The sequence below is a fragment of the Alexandromys fortis genome, unplaced genomic scaffold, assembly GCF_014885135.2.
Source record: "Alexandromys fortis isolate MF-2015 unplaced genomic scaffold, M_Fortis_MF-2015_v1.1 scaffold_377, whole genome shotgun sequence".
NCBI classification, from domain to species: Eukaryota; Metazoa; Chordata; class Mammalia; order Rodentia; family Cricetidae; genus Alexandromys; species Alexandromys fortis.
Window position 1 is genome coordinate 18,179 of NW_026068257.1, and position 15,259 is coordinate 33,437.

Sequence of the window (15,259 nt, forward strand, 5' to 3'; positions counted from 1 at the left end):
AGTAGTCCTCATTGTCCGCTATGTTCAGTGAGACCGGTTTTAACCCAGGCTTTTTCAGACCCAGGTCAGCTGGCCTTGGTGAGTTCCCGATAGAGCATCTCCATTGTCTCAGTGTGTGGGTGCACCCCTCGCGGTCCTGAGTTCCTTGCTCATGTTCGCTCTCCTTCTGCTCCTGATTTGGACCTTGAGATTTCAGTCCGGTGCTCCAATTGTTGCACATTTTTGAAGTTGCTTGATTGCACTTCTTGCTTACTCAAGTAATAGTATTTCCCTTCTCGGATGTTCAGTGGGGTTGAAAACTAGATAGTTGTAGGATACGATAACCATTGAAACATTTATCACATGTTTCTTGCTTGATATTATTTGTGCTGGTTGTAATTATAATTTTTATACCTGATATTTGTTCTTATTGTATATAATTTTGTATTATAGAACTTATTTAAACAAAAGGGGGAGGTGATGTAGGAATTCCTACCGCCAGCAGCCTTTAAGTTACCTGCTCACTTGGGTGTGGCCTCTTATATTATAAATGCCCCATAAAGCACGCAACATTAGCTCTCTCTCCCGGCCGTGGGATTCTGTTGCTGTTCCCCTTTTGAGCAGAGGACTGTGATCTGTGAGTCTACCCCCCCAATAAATAGCCCTTTATTATATTCAATTCTGAGCTAGTGTGAGGTTTCCTGTTAGCGTCTGTCTTCAACCAGGCCTTGTTTCATTTCAAATACTAAAAGAGGTAGAGTAGAGCTGGGGAGAATGCTTACCTTGCAGTCATGAGCAACCTCCTTCAGTCCCTAGAAAGGCTAGGCATGGTGGCAGGCTTATAACTCCAGTCCTGAGAGGGCAGAGATACAAGAGTTCCTGGGGCTCACTAGACTATCCTAATTAGGGAGCTCCAGGCCAATGAGAGGCCTGACCTCAAATGAGGTTTATGGTATTCCTGAGTGACACAGCACCCCAGGCTGTTCTCTGACTTCCACGTGGGAACACACATGTGCATGCATACATACATAAAAAATAAAGCATCTTTTTAAAATAGCCTTTGGATCTCTCTCTCTCTCTCTCTCTCTCTCTCTCTCTCTCTCTCTGTGTGTGTGTGTGTGTGTGTGTGTGTGTGTGTGTGTGTGTGTGTGTGTGTGTGTGTGTGTGTGAACACGAGTGCTAGTACCCTGGGAGGCCAGAAGCATTGGATCCACTGGAGCTGGAGGTTTGGGAGGTTGTAAGCTGTCTGGTGTGGGCGCTGGGAGCTGATTGCACAGCAGTGTGACTATTTTCCCCTTTGGGGATAGAGTCTCTCTGTATGTAGCCCTACCTGTCCTGGAGCAGCATTAGTGTATTCAAGAAAACCTCCCAGAATTCCATTTTTTAAAAGTATGTTTTGGAGAAAATTAAAACTAAGGATTGAGATAAGGACTTCTGCAGCCCTAAGTCTAGCCGTGCAGACCCTACACTCTGAGACGGGGTCTGAAGAATGGCATCATGCAGAGTAATGTCTCCAGCACATGGACCGCATGCTCTCCACAGATGACATTGGATCAGAATCTTTCTGAAGCTCACTGCGTTCTCCTTACAGCACAGGCAAAGTGAAAGCTACTTTTCTTCCTTGTTGGGATAATAATGGATTATTGAAGATTGAAAAAAAGAAAATAGAAAACATTTTCTATAAAGGTAATGCAATTTACATAGATGCGCCCATTTATGAAATATGATGGCATAAATCTTGGGATCCTCTCGCTGGTCTCTGAGCAGAGGAACTGTTATGCCCAGTGGGTGAGTGACTTTGGAGAGCTCTTGGGCTCCCTGTCTCTGAGCATTGGTTTGTTTTCCTATTTCACGGCACAACACAAGTAAATGTATTTTGCAAGCAGATCACCTGGAGGAAGGAAATACGATGTTTTCCTTTGTTTTGCAACTTTCCCTCATCCATTCCTTCAGGACTCGTGCTAGGACCTCGGCGACACAATGTGGAATAAGGGAGATCTGTTTTCAGAACTCAAAAGCAGATTGAGGGGGGCTGGAGAGAAGGACTGGTGGTTAAGAGCACTGGCTGTTCTTCCAGAAGACCCGGATTCAATTCCCAGCACCCATATGGCAGCGCACAACTGTCTATAATCCCAGTTCCAGGAGATCCGACATCCTCACACAGATATATGTGCACATAAAATAAAAATAAATAAATAAATAAATAAAAATGTTGAGTGAGGCAACCCAGACCCAAAAAGATGAATATGATATCTACTCACTCATAAGTGGATTCTAGCCATAAGTAAAGAACATTGAACCTATAATCTGTGATCCTAGAGAAGCTAAATAAGAAGGTGAACCCAAAGAAAAACATATAGTTATCCTCCTGGATATTGGAAGTAGACAAGATTGCCAGGCAAAAATTGGGAACTTGGGGGTGGGGGTGAGGTGGGGCTAAGGGGAGATGGGGAGAGAAAAGTGAGAAGGGGAGGATAGGGAGAGCTTGGGGGAATGGGACAGTTGGGATGGAGGAAGGGTGGATATGGGAGCAGGGAAGTATATATCTTAATTAAGGGAGCCATTTTAGGGTTGGCAAGAGACTGGACTCTAGAGGGGTTCCCAGGTGTCCATGGAGCAGTCCCCAGCTAGTTCCTTGGGCAGCTGAGGAGAGGGAGCCTGAAATGGCCCTATCCTATAGCCATACTGATTAATATCTTGCATATCACCATAGAACCTTCATCTGGCGATGGATGGAGAGAGAGACAGAGACCCACACTGGAGCACCGGACTGAGCTCCTAAGGTCCAAATGAGGAGCAGAAGGAGGGAGAACACGAGCAAGGAAGTCAGGACGGCGAGGGGTGCGCCCACCCACTCAGATGGTGGGGCTGATCTATTGGGAGCTCACCAAGGCCAGCTGGACTGGGACTGATGGAGCATGTGATCAAACCGGACTCTCTGAACATGGCTGACATGGAGGGCTGACTGAGAAGCTATGGACAATGGCACTGGGTTTTGATTCTACTGCATGTACTGGCTTTGTGGGAACCTAGTCTGTTGGGATCCTCACCTTCCTAGACCTGGATGGAGGGGGGAGGACTTTGGACTTCCCACAGGGCAGGGAACCCTGACTGCTCTTTGGACTGGAGAGGGAGGGAGAGGGGGGATGGGGAGGGAAATGGGAGGAGGGGGAAATTTTTAATAAAAAAATAAAATATTTTTTTAAAAAAGATTGAAGTCTAGGAGATGGACACTGCTGCCAAACAATCTCACCTGTTAGTAACAGAAATGAGGAAAAGCCCAAGATGAGCAGAAAGGAGACTGGACTGGAGGGACATCAAGGAAGTGCTCTCTGAGGAAATGTGGGAGGGGACATTTTGAAGGACACCATTTCTGCTCACCGAGCATCTCGTGTGATTTGTTGTCATCTTCTTTTTTTAAATTTACTTGCAAGGACAAATAACAAAACGAGAAGTGATGCAGCTCACTGGTGTTTACTGCATGATTTTATGCTCAAAGCAGAATATGACACACCCAAAAGAAATAGAAGCAGGGGATCGAGAGATGGCTCAGAGGTTAAGAGCTCTTGCTGATCTTGTAGAGAACCCAAGTTCAGTTCCAGCGTCTCTACGGTGGCTTATAACTGCCTGTAACTTCACTTTCAGGGGGTCTGATGCCCTCTCTGGCCTCTGAATGCACCAGACACATATGTGGTAGACATGCAGGCATACACAGCAAAACATTCATATATATAAGTCTCAGTATCTCTCTCCTGATTTTTGTTTTTTCGAGATAGGGTTTCTCTGTGTACCCCTGGCTGTCTTGAAACTCACTCTGTAGATCTAGACCAGGTTGTCCTGGAACTCAGATCCACCTGCCTCTGCCTTCCCAGTGCTGGGATCAAAGGTGTGGGCTGCTACCACCTTGCTAATCTTTTTGTTTTTAAACAGTAACATAAGAAGATTATTACATGAATTTAAAGAACAATTTGTCACATTCGGTTTTGAGACAAGATGAGGTAAATTTAAAAAATATGAATAAAGTTTCCCCCGTGGTGATGCAGCTTGAACTCAAGGCCTGATGCAAGCTAGGCATGAAACTAACTACTGGGCAGCTACACTCCCAGACTACGAATGGGCATTAGTTCTCATGTTTAAAAGGCATTTTATTTAATAGCTTTTATTTTTGTGTGCATGGGTGAGTGTCTGCATGTATGTCTGTGTACCACCTGCATGCCTGGTGCCCGAGACAGGGTCTCATTCCACTGGCCTGGAACTTGTCTGGTGAGCTAGAGTGCTTGGTCACTGAGTGCAGGGGCATCTGCCTTTCTGTTTTCCTAGGATCAGAATTACATACCAATTTTGCTTTAAAAGAAGCGGGAGGGGAACACTTGCTTCAAAATATGTGTGGGTGTCAGAGGAGAACCCAGAAAAGCATGTTCATCATGTAGGTTCCTGGATCGAAATCTAGGCACCAGTCTCTGGGGTGGGCACCTTTACCTACTGAACCATCCTGTGGCTCACCTCATTTAAATGTGGGTTCTGGAAATCAAACGCGGTCAATGCAAAGCACGCATTTACATACTGAGCTATTGCCCCAGTTCTCGGTTAGTCTTTAGAAAAGGTTTACGATACAATTAACAAGGGCTGTTGAATTTGGTTGATGTAGTTAGAAATCTCACATTCCGCTTTCCAGCTCTTGTCGGGGACCTTGCGGTAGTTATTTAATCTTCCTCTTGTGAATTTTCAATATATATTCATGGTATTGTCTGATGCCCTGAGATCAAGAGGACAGGCTAATGATATTTAACTTTGGGTGCAAAAGGTAACTTCAGTTTTAAGAAGTTGTGGGGGGGCTACTAAAACAATTGTGGGTTTTTTGTTTTGTTTTGGTTTGGTTTTTGTTTTGTTTTGTTTTTTGTTTTTCTGATTTTTCGAGACAGTGTTTCTCCGTGTAACCATTCTAGTCATACTGGAACTAGCTCTTGTAGACCAGGCTGGCCTCACGTCTACAGAGATCCGCCTACTTCTGCCTCCTGAATGCTGGGATTAAAGGCGTGCGCCACCACCGCCCGACTTGTTTGATTTTTGTAAAGAGTTCTTTTGGATAAGAACGTAAGCGAAGAGTGCTAATTTTTAGTTTGTTCTTTCTATCATGTAGCTCTGGTCTTTGGCAGTCCTGGACCTTCTTATGTAGACCAGGCTGGTCTCTAATTCACCTGTCTCTGCCACCATAGCTTCCGTTGCTTTCCAAAAATAAGGGTAAGGGGGCACCTGGATTTGAACCAGGGACCTCTTGATCTGCAGTCAAATGCTCTACCACTGAGCTATACCCCCACTGGCCGTTTTAGCCTTCCTCTGCCTCTGTAGACACTCTGGACTTCGGACTGAGAATGGGCAGGCGGTCCCTACCCATTCGAACCAGGACCTGCCAGTCATGAACAAAGTATGCGGGTCACCAAACAGTGCAATCTACGATGTCTGACCAACGAATCTCAGGGCAAATTTACTTTTGCTTCTTGTGGTGATAGGTGGCGTTCCCGTTCACCATCACTAGCGACTTAAACCTAGCAGAAGACTTTCCAGGTTCCACAATCTACATTTCGTCTTTCCGGGTATTCCTGGTCTTCGGGCGGCTGGCGGAGGTTGCTGAGTGGTAAACTCTGTACTCTCGCCACCCGAAGAAGCAGCAAGAATTTTTGCTGCGGAGACAGTTCCCTTAGCCGCTAGGTCAACGAGCCCCAGGCTCCGCCCACCGTATCTGCCGGACGCAAGGGCAGTGACGCTACTCTGCCTGCGACGCCGGTGAGTCCGCTGCCTACGCCGCCCAGAAACAGGGGCTGGAGCTGTGATTGCGTCACATGTGTACCTCAGCACCTGCTCTGTTTTCCATTGCTGAGTCTGCTGAGCTCCAGAGTCGGTGGAAACTCGGAGCCGATTCATTCATAACATAACTTGGGTTAGTGTCTTGAGAGGGAGCTCAGTTCCGGTGTTGCGAGTCCCCGCCTGGTGACGCGCGAGATGGAGAGCACGTGCTCGCGTTGTCCGGAGTGTAGGGACTCGGTGTCTCTAGACTGCGGAGAACCTCAGGCTGTGGACTTCGCGGGAAGAGTCACCCGCTCGAGATCGGGAGGACTGGAGTGGAGAGTAGAGCTTAACACTTCCTCTTCGTGCTCCCCTTACGGAGAGGGACCCTTTCGGGCCAGCGGAGAGGGACCCTTTCGGGCCAGAGAGCTTATTTTAGTTCAGACCGGGGAAAGAGAGCTGTGCAACGTCGGGCACTTTCATAGTAACTGGGGACAATCCCGTTCAGCGAGATGGTGGGCAAGTTCTCTGGCCAGATCCTGACGAGTTCCTCTAGTGAGAGTTTTCTGCTGCAGAGGTCAAGTTTGGGGACTATGTATTAATGATGAAAGGAAGATTTACCATTGGGCATTGCGATGGGGATTAGGTGGGTGCGGGTTCCAAGAAGGGCAAAGATGAGCGCAGTACCACAGTCTCATGAATGTTCTCATCATATCACCAAATGTTGGAGTTTCTCAACATGTTGGGTTTTTATTTTTTTAATATTTATTTATTATGTATACAATATTCTGTATATTCTGCAGGCCAGAAGAGGGCACCAGGCCCCATTACAGATGGTTGTGAGCCACCATGTGGTTGCTGGGAATTGAACTCAGGACCTTTGGAAGAGCAGGCAATGCTCTTAACCTCTGAGCCATCTCTCCAGCCCCATGTTGGGTTTTTAAATGTGTTCAGATACTGATAATTTTAGAAAGAAACTGAGTTTAAATTTGATAGACCCTACTCCCATATCTAAAATGAAGATTATGTCAGTTTTCTATTAAAGTGACGGGGACTTGCTAAACAGAGACATGCTTGTTCCCCGCAACTCTTAAGTGAGTTCAATACTTAAGAGAATGTTGAATGTTTGGGGGTAAATTTTGTAGTACCATTGTAACGGGTTTTTTTTTTCCTTTTTTTTTTTTAAATATTTGGTGTGTGTGTGTGTGTGTGTGTCCCAAAGTCAGTTCTCTTCTGCCACCTTGTGGGATCCTGGAATCAAATTCAGGTTATCAGGCTTGTCCACAGTGTATCCACTTGGCTGGGCCATCTGCAGGCCCCATGGCAGTATTTTAATAATAATACTTAATAAAGTATGTTACTGGAAGTATATTTTATCACATGGATTTGTATTAGGGTTAGATATTTAACTCAGTTGTAGAGAGCTTGCCTGGAGTACATCAAAAATCCTGCGTTCTCCTCTGTTCTTTTGCTCTTTGAGATGCACATAAGTGGCTATTCAGCCCAGATAAGACACCAACAGACCAAGGTGATGTGGGAGTGATTTCTTATTAATAAAGAAACTGCCTAGGCCCATTTGCATTTGATAGGCCAACCCTTAGGTGGGTGGAGAAAACAGAACAGAATTGTGGGAAAAAGAAGCTGAGAGAGAGTCGCCATGATGCTCCCACGCCAGACAGATGCAGGTTAAGATCCTCCCTGGTAAGCCAGCTCGTGGGCTACACAGAATATTAGAAATGGGTTAGAACAATATGTAAGAGCTAGCCAATAAGAAGCTGGAACTAGCCGGGCCAGGCAGTGTTTGAAAGAATACAGTTTCTGTGTAATTATTTCGGGCATAAGCTAGCCATGCAGGCGGCCGGGTGCCAGGGACGCAGCCCTGCTGCTCCTATTTCAACACCAAGGAAACGATTCCATCTAAGTCCAGTTTGGTGAGCCAGTGAGATTACGGGGTAATTACTGATGTATGGGTATGCCAGGGAGCTACTTCCTGGACAAGCTCCGTCCAAGCATGGGTGACTTCTAAACCACATCAGTGGAGTCCCAACCCCAGTAAACCTTCCTATGTCACCCCTAAGAACCACGGGAAACCGTGGTTGGGACATGGGAAAGTTGGGTTTTGGTGAGTGAGCAGGAGTGGATGGATAAGCAGGTGAAACTCACTCCTGACCCATTTCAAGGACCGAATGCTAATAGGCCCATCCTTGGGATATTTTGAGGTCTCATTGGATAACAAGAGACATGCGGATTTCAAGACTACAAAGGTCTTATCTATCTAGTAGATGGAGTTCCACTAGCCAGGCACGTAGCAGGCAGGGGCAGGAAAATCACTGTGAGTTTGGGCCAGCCTGGTCTACATAGCAAGGTTTCAAAATCTCTAGTATTATAATTCTAAATTAAACGTTAATCTTTTCTTTTTTGAGGTGGGGGTGGTTTTGAGACAGGGTTTCTCTGTGTAGCCCTGGCTGTCCTGGAATTCATTCTGTAGGCCAGGCTGGTCTCAGGCCAAGAGATCTGCCTGCCTCTGTCTCCCGAGTGCTGGGATTAAAGGCACGCATCACTACCACCCAGATTGGCACATATAAAATGTTAAATAGGCACATGTAAAATGTTGAATAACTGTTGAACTTTGGATGGGATTCGCACTTGTGAACTTGCTCGCTTGTGTGAACAGGTAAGCGAGGTCAGTCAGAGACTGGCTGGTTTGTCTTACAAAGCAGAGAAGTAGAATTCTGCCTCTAAAAGTCAGACCAAGAATCAACACAAATTTACAATTACATTCTCAAAAGAAAATTGGAGCTGGAAATGAAGTGTTTCATGAGGAGAACCATGGTGAGCTCCAGTTTTATTTTATGCTTGCATATTCAATAGTAAGTATTGCAGATTCTTGAGTATATTGGCCAAAACATTCACACAATAACACGCTCACATAACTACTAGATTCCCTTCATGGATTATCATTATTATTATAATTTTGGTACAGAAACTGTAGTGTTTTTCTATTCTGTTAAATTAATTGCAGAAGTCCTAAAGTGCTGCTGGAGTTCTTCCAGGAAGCAAGCTTAGGTCCTTGTATATGCACATTATGTAGGCCGTGAAAAGGGTTTCAGATATATTTATTTATGAAACAGGCTTATCCTTTTGGTCATAAGCTTATCTGTAAGGTTACTACTATGCGATTGCTGGCAAATGTTTCTATATACTGACTAGCAGTATAGCTCCAATACAAATACAAAAAGAAGAAGAAAAGAGCTTACAAGAACAGGACAGTGTGAACAAATTATAAACACATACAGTGTAGTAAGCATTTTGTTCTGGTACACAAAGTCTCATTCTGATTTTCTATACAGACCATACCTCTCTATTGCTAGATCTGCTCACTGGCAAACTGTCCACACACGTCAGTAATGTTTTCAGAACATACTAAATGTTTCTTTAACTAATACAGTGGTATGACCTTAATTGTTTTCTCTTGTAAACTGGCTGTTCTTGTCAGGTTGAGAAAGGTCAAACCACAGCTGGCCTGAGATACCTGAGATGAGAGCTACCAACTTGAAGGCAGAGAAGTGTCAAATTAGAATTTTATATTATCAATCACTGTCGTAAGTTGGTACTTTTAGTTATTACTATGACTTGTATAACTTTTACATATGTTTGAAGAATAACAGAAGCTAAAGAATATTGTACAACTGGGTATCTGTCCCATTTTGACATTGTCTTGCATTTATTTTGATATTCTGTAGTTAATTCCAGGTTGCTTTAGTTGAGCCACATCATTCTTCACTTCCTGTAAACCACTCCATAGCTTTGTCTTTCTTCATAAAATTAGTTTCCTTTTCTTTGTTTGATTGATGGTCATTGGCTACTGAAATAAAATATGCATTTTAAGGTAAATTGTATTTTAAGACAAAAATTTATATATTTTTAAATATTTTTTGACTTTATTTTTGAAACAGTCTCAATTTGGGAGTAGTGATCATGCTTTTAATCTCAGAGTTTGTTGAGGAAGAGGCAGGAGGATTAAGATACAAGAGGCCCTACCTCAAAAAAAAAAAAAAAAGACCAACTGCCTCTTCCTCCCAAGTGCTGGGATTAAAGATCCTAGTACATATTTTAATTGTTTGTTGGAACTTTAAAGTAATAATGAGCCAAGAAGTGTAGTCCAACTCGGACTACAAAGTGAGTTCCAGGACAGCCAGGACTATTATACAGAGAAACCCTGACTTGGGAGGTGGGGTGGGGAGTAGAAAAAGCTGGATGCAGAAGTGGTGGACACCTATAATACCAACACTCCTATAGCAATATGGGAGGTAGAAACAGGAGCTTCACCTGGGAGCTTGCTGGTTGGTCAGCTAGCCTAGAGTGCTTGGTGCAGCAGCAAAAACAAGGAAAGAGCCTCCCTCAAGAGGTGGGAGGCAATCTCCAAAAAGCCACAAAAACATAAACAAAAGGAAAACAGGACTGTAATAAATAGGAAGAACTGAGGAAGAACCCATGAGAATGATATAATCTTAAAAATTATAATAAAGATGTAACATTGTTGCTTTTGTTTCTAGGAATTGACACCAGGACCTTGAGCCTAGTACATCTTAAACTCACTATTAATGGAGTGCACCCTAAAGACATAATAATTCTCTTTGTTTGGTTTCTATTCCTCTGGGACTTAAAGACAAGGTCTCAAGTAGTCAGGGTGGCCTTGAACTCTGATCATTCTGCCTTTCTCTCTAGAGTCTCATTCTATAACCTAGGCTGACCTTACTATAGCTCAGGGTGTTCTGGAAATAATGGCAGCCCTCCTGCTCCAGTCTCCTGAACTCTGGAATAACAGATATGAGCTACCATCGACAGAATTTTGCTTGCTTGTTTGTTTTTCAAGACAGTGTTTCAGATAGAATCCTTTTAACCAGGTTAAAATAACATCGGAATTAATATAACTGGTACCTACGAATAATCCCTATACCAAGTTCACATTCCTACAGTATATTTCTGCCATCATTGATGTATTTCATTAATTCTGATGCTGAAGCAGAACTGCCATGGCCTCCAGGCCGGCTTGGGTTATATATATAGTACATTCATGCCTGTAGGTGAGGAGGCCATTAGCTTTAGAGGGGAACCTACTTCCGTATTTTGCTAAGTGGACATGATGCTGTGCTGCTTTCTAAACATTTAACATTATACCCCTAGATTAGTGCTGCTCTCAACCTTGGTCATAGAGGCCTTTTGTGGTGGGCAGTGGTTAATGAATAAATTCATAACTGGTCAAAGTGCCGAGAGTCAGTGACTGTTGCTTAGCCCTAAATGGGACATCTGTGTATTACACACACTTGCAGTTCAGAGAGGAAAAGAATGTTAAGAGCCAAAGGACAGAGAGAAGTGCTATAAAACACTTAGGGAAATGACATTGTGCTAAGAAACCCACAACAGCCGTGTTTACCTGCATAAGATCAACCCCATCAACATTCTAGCATAGATGGGAGAGGGGAGTCATTTTTTTTTTCAGTAGTATAGCCACTGGTAAGGTGCCCTTGCTCTAGCAAACGAACATGTAAGCAACGCTAATTAAACTTGGTAGGTTACTTTAACAAGAAAAACAACAACAACAAATTATCAAACAAACCTGAGTATGATGGAATATACCTTTAATCCTAGCACCCAGGTGGCAGGGACAATTGGATCTCTGTGAGTTCAAGGCCAGTATGTTCTCTATAGTAAGCTTTAGGACACCTAGGGTAACATAGTAAGATCCTATCTCAAAAAAATGTTTTTTAAAGACATGGAATTAATAGGTGGATATGTTCCAAAGAAGGTGCCCAGAGAGAGAAAGAGGGCTATGAAAGTGGGGAATGGGGAGGTAGAGGCAGGAGGATGAGAAAGAGCTTCGGGATCAGGCTATGTGGGATCTTAGAGGCCTTCTAAGGAGTTGGCTCAAGCTCAGTATGTAGCTGAGGTTGACACCTTGAACTTCTGATCCTCCTGCCTCTGCCTCCTAAGTGCTGATAATACTGGTGTGAATTACTCTGCCTTTATTATGTAATTCTGGGGATCAAATCCTATGGTCAGTGAAGGCTAACCAAATACTCTGTCCACTGAGCTGTATCACCAACCCAAATTTGGCTATCTTAAAAACAAAAAACTGAGGTGCCACTAAAGTAACTTAAGGGTAACATGCTTAGATTTTTGTGTGGAAAAATCATTCTGGCTGCATTAAAGTACTCACTGAAGTCTGTCTCTAGAGTAACTAGAGTTTTGATATCCTATGTCAGGTCCTACGTGACTACATGGAGAAGGAATTGGATTAAAGGCAAATGAACATCCTGTTGCTTAACCTTTTTCATTTCAAACTAAGTGATCTTAGTTTCTGCTTAGCATATTAGCATATGTCCAATGGATAATTGAACAATATCTATCATTGTATCCATCTTAATTTTGAATTGAATGATAAACAAATTAGCATTTGTTTTCAAATAGTTCATCAAGCTCCAGTTTAAGGCCTTTCTCCAACCCTTCTTTCTCATTATGTTTGCATTCTATTTATGGCCCAGATGTCATCCCCAGCTCTGTCAGGATCTCACTCCCTGTGTAGCTCAGACTAGCCTTGAACACATGATCTTCATGTCTCAGCATCTAGGTACTAGAATTATAAGCATGCTAGGACAAATGCTAACTAAATGTTAACTTTCTTTCTCCTTCCTTTCCTTTTCACTTTTTTGAGACAGGCTCTCATGTAACTCAGGCTGGCCTCAAACTGATGATGACCTTGAATTCCTGATCCACCCCACATCCAAAGTGCTGAGGTTATAAGTGTGTGCCACCATGCCTAGCTTCATGATAGTGTTTTGTGTCTATGTCTGACCCTCATGTATCATGCTCAAATCTTAAGAGATCTGGTTCAGAACTGTCTTCCGGTTGATTTCTAGAGGTCTTGCCCTACGTTTCCTATCCAGTAAATGGTCAGTAAGTTTGCTGGTGGCTTTAAGTTACACTGTATCAGGCATCGTTTCATCTAACTTATAGTAATGCATATGTGGTTAAGAATTAAAGGAGACAGGCGTAAAAGATAGAGTGAAGAAAGAACCAGGTTAGCTAAGACATTGTATTTCAGATTCCTGTCTGTCATTCCACTCCGTCCCTTATGTTTGCTAGTCCCTGGAAAAACAGGACTAGGAACTCAATGTCCTGTTCATTCGTTACTTGTTCTGGAAATCTTTTACCAACTTTCTCATTCTACAGAGAGAATTCTGTAGTCTGTTATGTTTTTGAAGACAGGATTCTCTAGAGCTTTGGCTAGCTTAGAACCTACAGTAATTCTCCTTCAACCTGCAGAGTTTTGGGGTTATAATTCTGTAATATTTTGTGCTCCTAAATGGTGGTCATATAACATAGCCCTGATCACATTATTAATCCATGTGCCTTGCACCGAGTGTTCAGTGCTTGCCAAACATATGCTCATCCGCTGAGCCATATCTTTACCCTGATTATATCTTTGTTAAGTGCAAAGATTTTTGTTTGTTTGTCAAGATAGGGTTTCTCTGTGTAACAGTCCTAGCTGTCCTGAAACTTGCTTTGTAGACCAGGCTGACCTCCTCGAACTCACAGAGATCTGCCAGCCTCTACTTCCCAAGAACTGAGATTACAGGCGTGTGCCACCACCGCCTGACACAGTGGAAAGATTTTAAACACAGGTGACTGTATCCAGAACACATATAACAATTTTAAAAAAAAATGAAGTTCTAAAGTTGATTTTTTTTATTTTATGTACATTGGTGTTTTGCTTGCAAGTATTCCTTTGCTTGCATGTAGTCCAGATCTTGGAATTACAGACAGCTGTAAGCTGCCATCTGGATGCTGAGAATTGAACCTGGGTCCTTTAGGAGAGCAATCAGTGCTCTTAACACTGAGCCATCTCTCCAGCCCCAAGTTGATTTTTTTTTTTTTGGAATATTGGCTTGTTTTTTTTAGATTTATTTATTTATTATGTATACAACATTCTGCCTCGATGTATGCCCGCACACCAGAGGAGGGTGCCAGATCTCAGTACAGATGGTTGTGAGCCACCATATGGTTGCTGGGAATTGAACTCAGGACCTCTGGAAGAGCAGTCAGTGCTCTTAACCTCTGAGCCATCTCTCCAGCCCAAGTTGATTTATTTTTAAGAAAATTATTTGGTTATAGATTATCTAACATAGAGAATATTCCATTTTAAGATGGGCATATGCCTGTCGATGTCTAAGAAAAGGCTTGGTTATTTTTTCCCCGTTGTTTTTATTTTAAATCCTCAAGTTTGCAGACAGTTCATGTGCATTTTGGACTAGCTTAGATGCCTTGGGGCTTCAAGCTGCATAAACAGTAGCAGAGATAGTTTAATATAAAATCGGCTACAGGGTTTGGAGGCATAACCTAAATGTAAGAACATGAGAATGGCCTTGGGTTCAAACACCAACACCAAAAACAAAACCAGCAAAAACAGAAAAGTGGGGGCTGTAGAGATGATTCAGTGGTTACAAACCCTAGGCCATTCTTCCAGAGGACCTGGGTTCAATTCCCAGCACCTACATGGTGGCTTACAAACATGTAACTTCAGTTCTAAGGGATCCTATGTCTTCTTCCAGCCTCCATGGGCATTGTAGTCACATGGTAAGGACATACACATGCAAACAAAACACTCATACACATACGATATTTTTTTTTCAAAAGTTGCATATTTAGATAGAGTTGAACCCCTTACTTATGTTGCTGTTTGTTGCTTTAGCTGGTAATAGTGTGACTTTTCTGAGTTTTTCCAGCAGTAAAATGAATATTACAAAACCACTTCAAAACTTCTTGGGTGATTGAGCTTTTAAATGTGATTAGTATAAAGGACTAGTATAACATTGGTAGTTTTTTGTGTTAAAATTGCTTTCTGGTACATGTTACTTAAAAATCAAATGAATTTAGCCATGGTATTGCATACTTATAATCCCAGAGGCAGGTGGATCTCTGTAAGTTTGAGGCCAATCTGATCTATGTATTGAGTTTGGGTCACCCAGTGTTACACAGTGAAACCAAGAAAAAGAGAAAGGAAGAAAGAGGGGGGAAAAAAGCAAGTTAGGATAGATGGAAGAAAGTTGCTTTCTTTTGTTTGAAAGGTGTACTGATCACTATCTACAATAAACCATAGCATAAAGACCTGGAGCCAACGTCAACTCCTTGTATGTCTCTCTTGAAAGATTTTGTTGGTTTCAAGACAGGGTTTCTCTGTGTATCCTTCGCTGTCCTGAAACTCACTCTGTAGACCAGGTTGGCCTCAAACTCAGATCCACCTGGCTCTGCCTCTCAAGTGCTGGGGTCAAAGGCATGTCCGCCACCACTGCCTGACTTGGAATGAATATCTTATGACTATATATAAACCATCAAGTGACTCCAGCATTATGTAGACTGTAGGGGAAATGTTTTGTTAGCAGAGGACACTATAAACATGAGCAGCTGCTAAGGCAGGTGAGACTGACCCTACTCT

The 15,259-nt window shown here is 43.0% G+C and overlaps 2 protein-coding genes and 1 non-coding gene across 4 annotated transcripts in view; 1 reads left to right on the forward strand and 2 right to left on the reverse strand.

The window, feature by feature from the left end:
• Positions 1-3,972: 3,972 nt before the first annotated feature.
• On the forward strand, positions 3,973-9,264 carry Trmt61b (tRNA methyltransferase 61B). Its single transcript, XM_050131590.1, is given in 9 exon segments — positions 3,973-3,977; positions 5,329-5,404; positions 5,490-5,614; positions 6,010-6,105; positions 6,165-6,256; positions 6,259-6,345; positions 8,391-8,448; positions 8,450-8,595; positions 9,260-9,264. Coding segments are annotated over 9 exon segments (690 nt in total).
• Trnac-gca (transfer RNA cysteine (anticodon GCA)) lies at positions 5,224-5,295 on the reverse strand. Its single transcript has one exon. It is a non-coding gene; the product is annotated as a tRNA-Cys (tRNA).
• Positions 8,731-15,259, reverse strand: part of Spdya (speedy/RINGO cell cycle regulator family member A) — a 31,984-nt gene continuing 25,455 nt past the window's right edge. For both annotated transcript variants that reach the window (XM_050131576.1, XM_050131577.1), the window contains one exon: positions 8,731-9,628. In XM_050131576.1, coding sequence (XP_049987533.1) covers positions 9,537-9,628 — 92 coding nt within the window. In that variant the 3' untranslated portion in view covers positions 8,731-9,536. The remainder of the gene's footprint in view (positions 9,629-15,259) is intronic.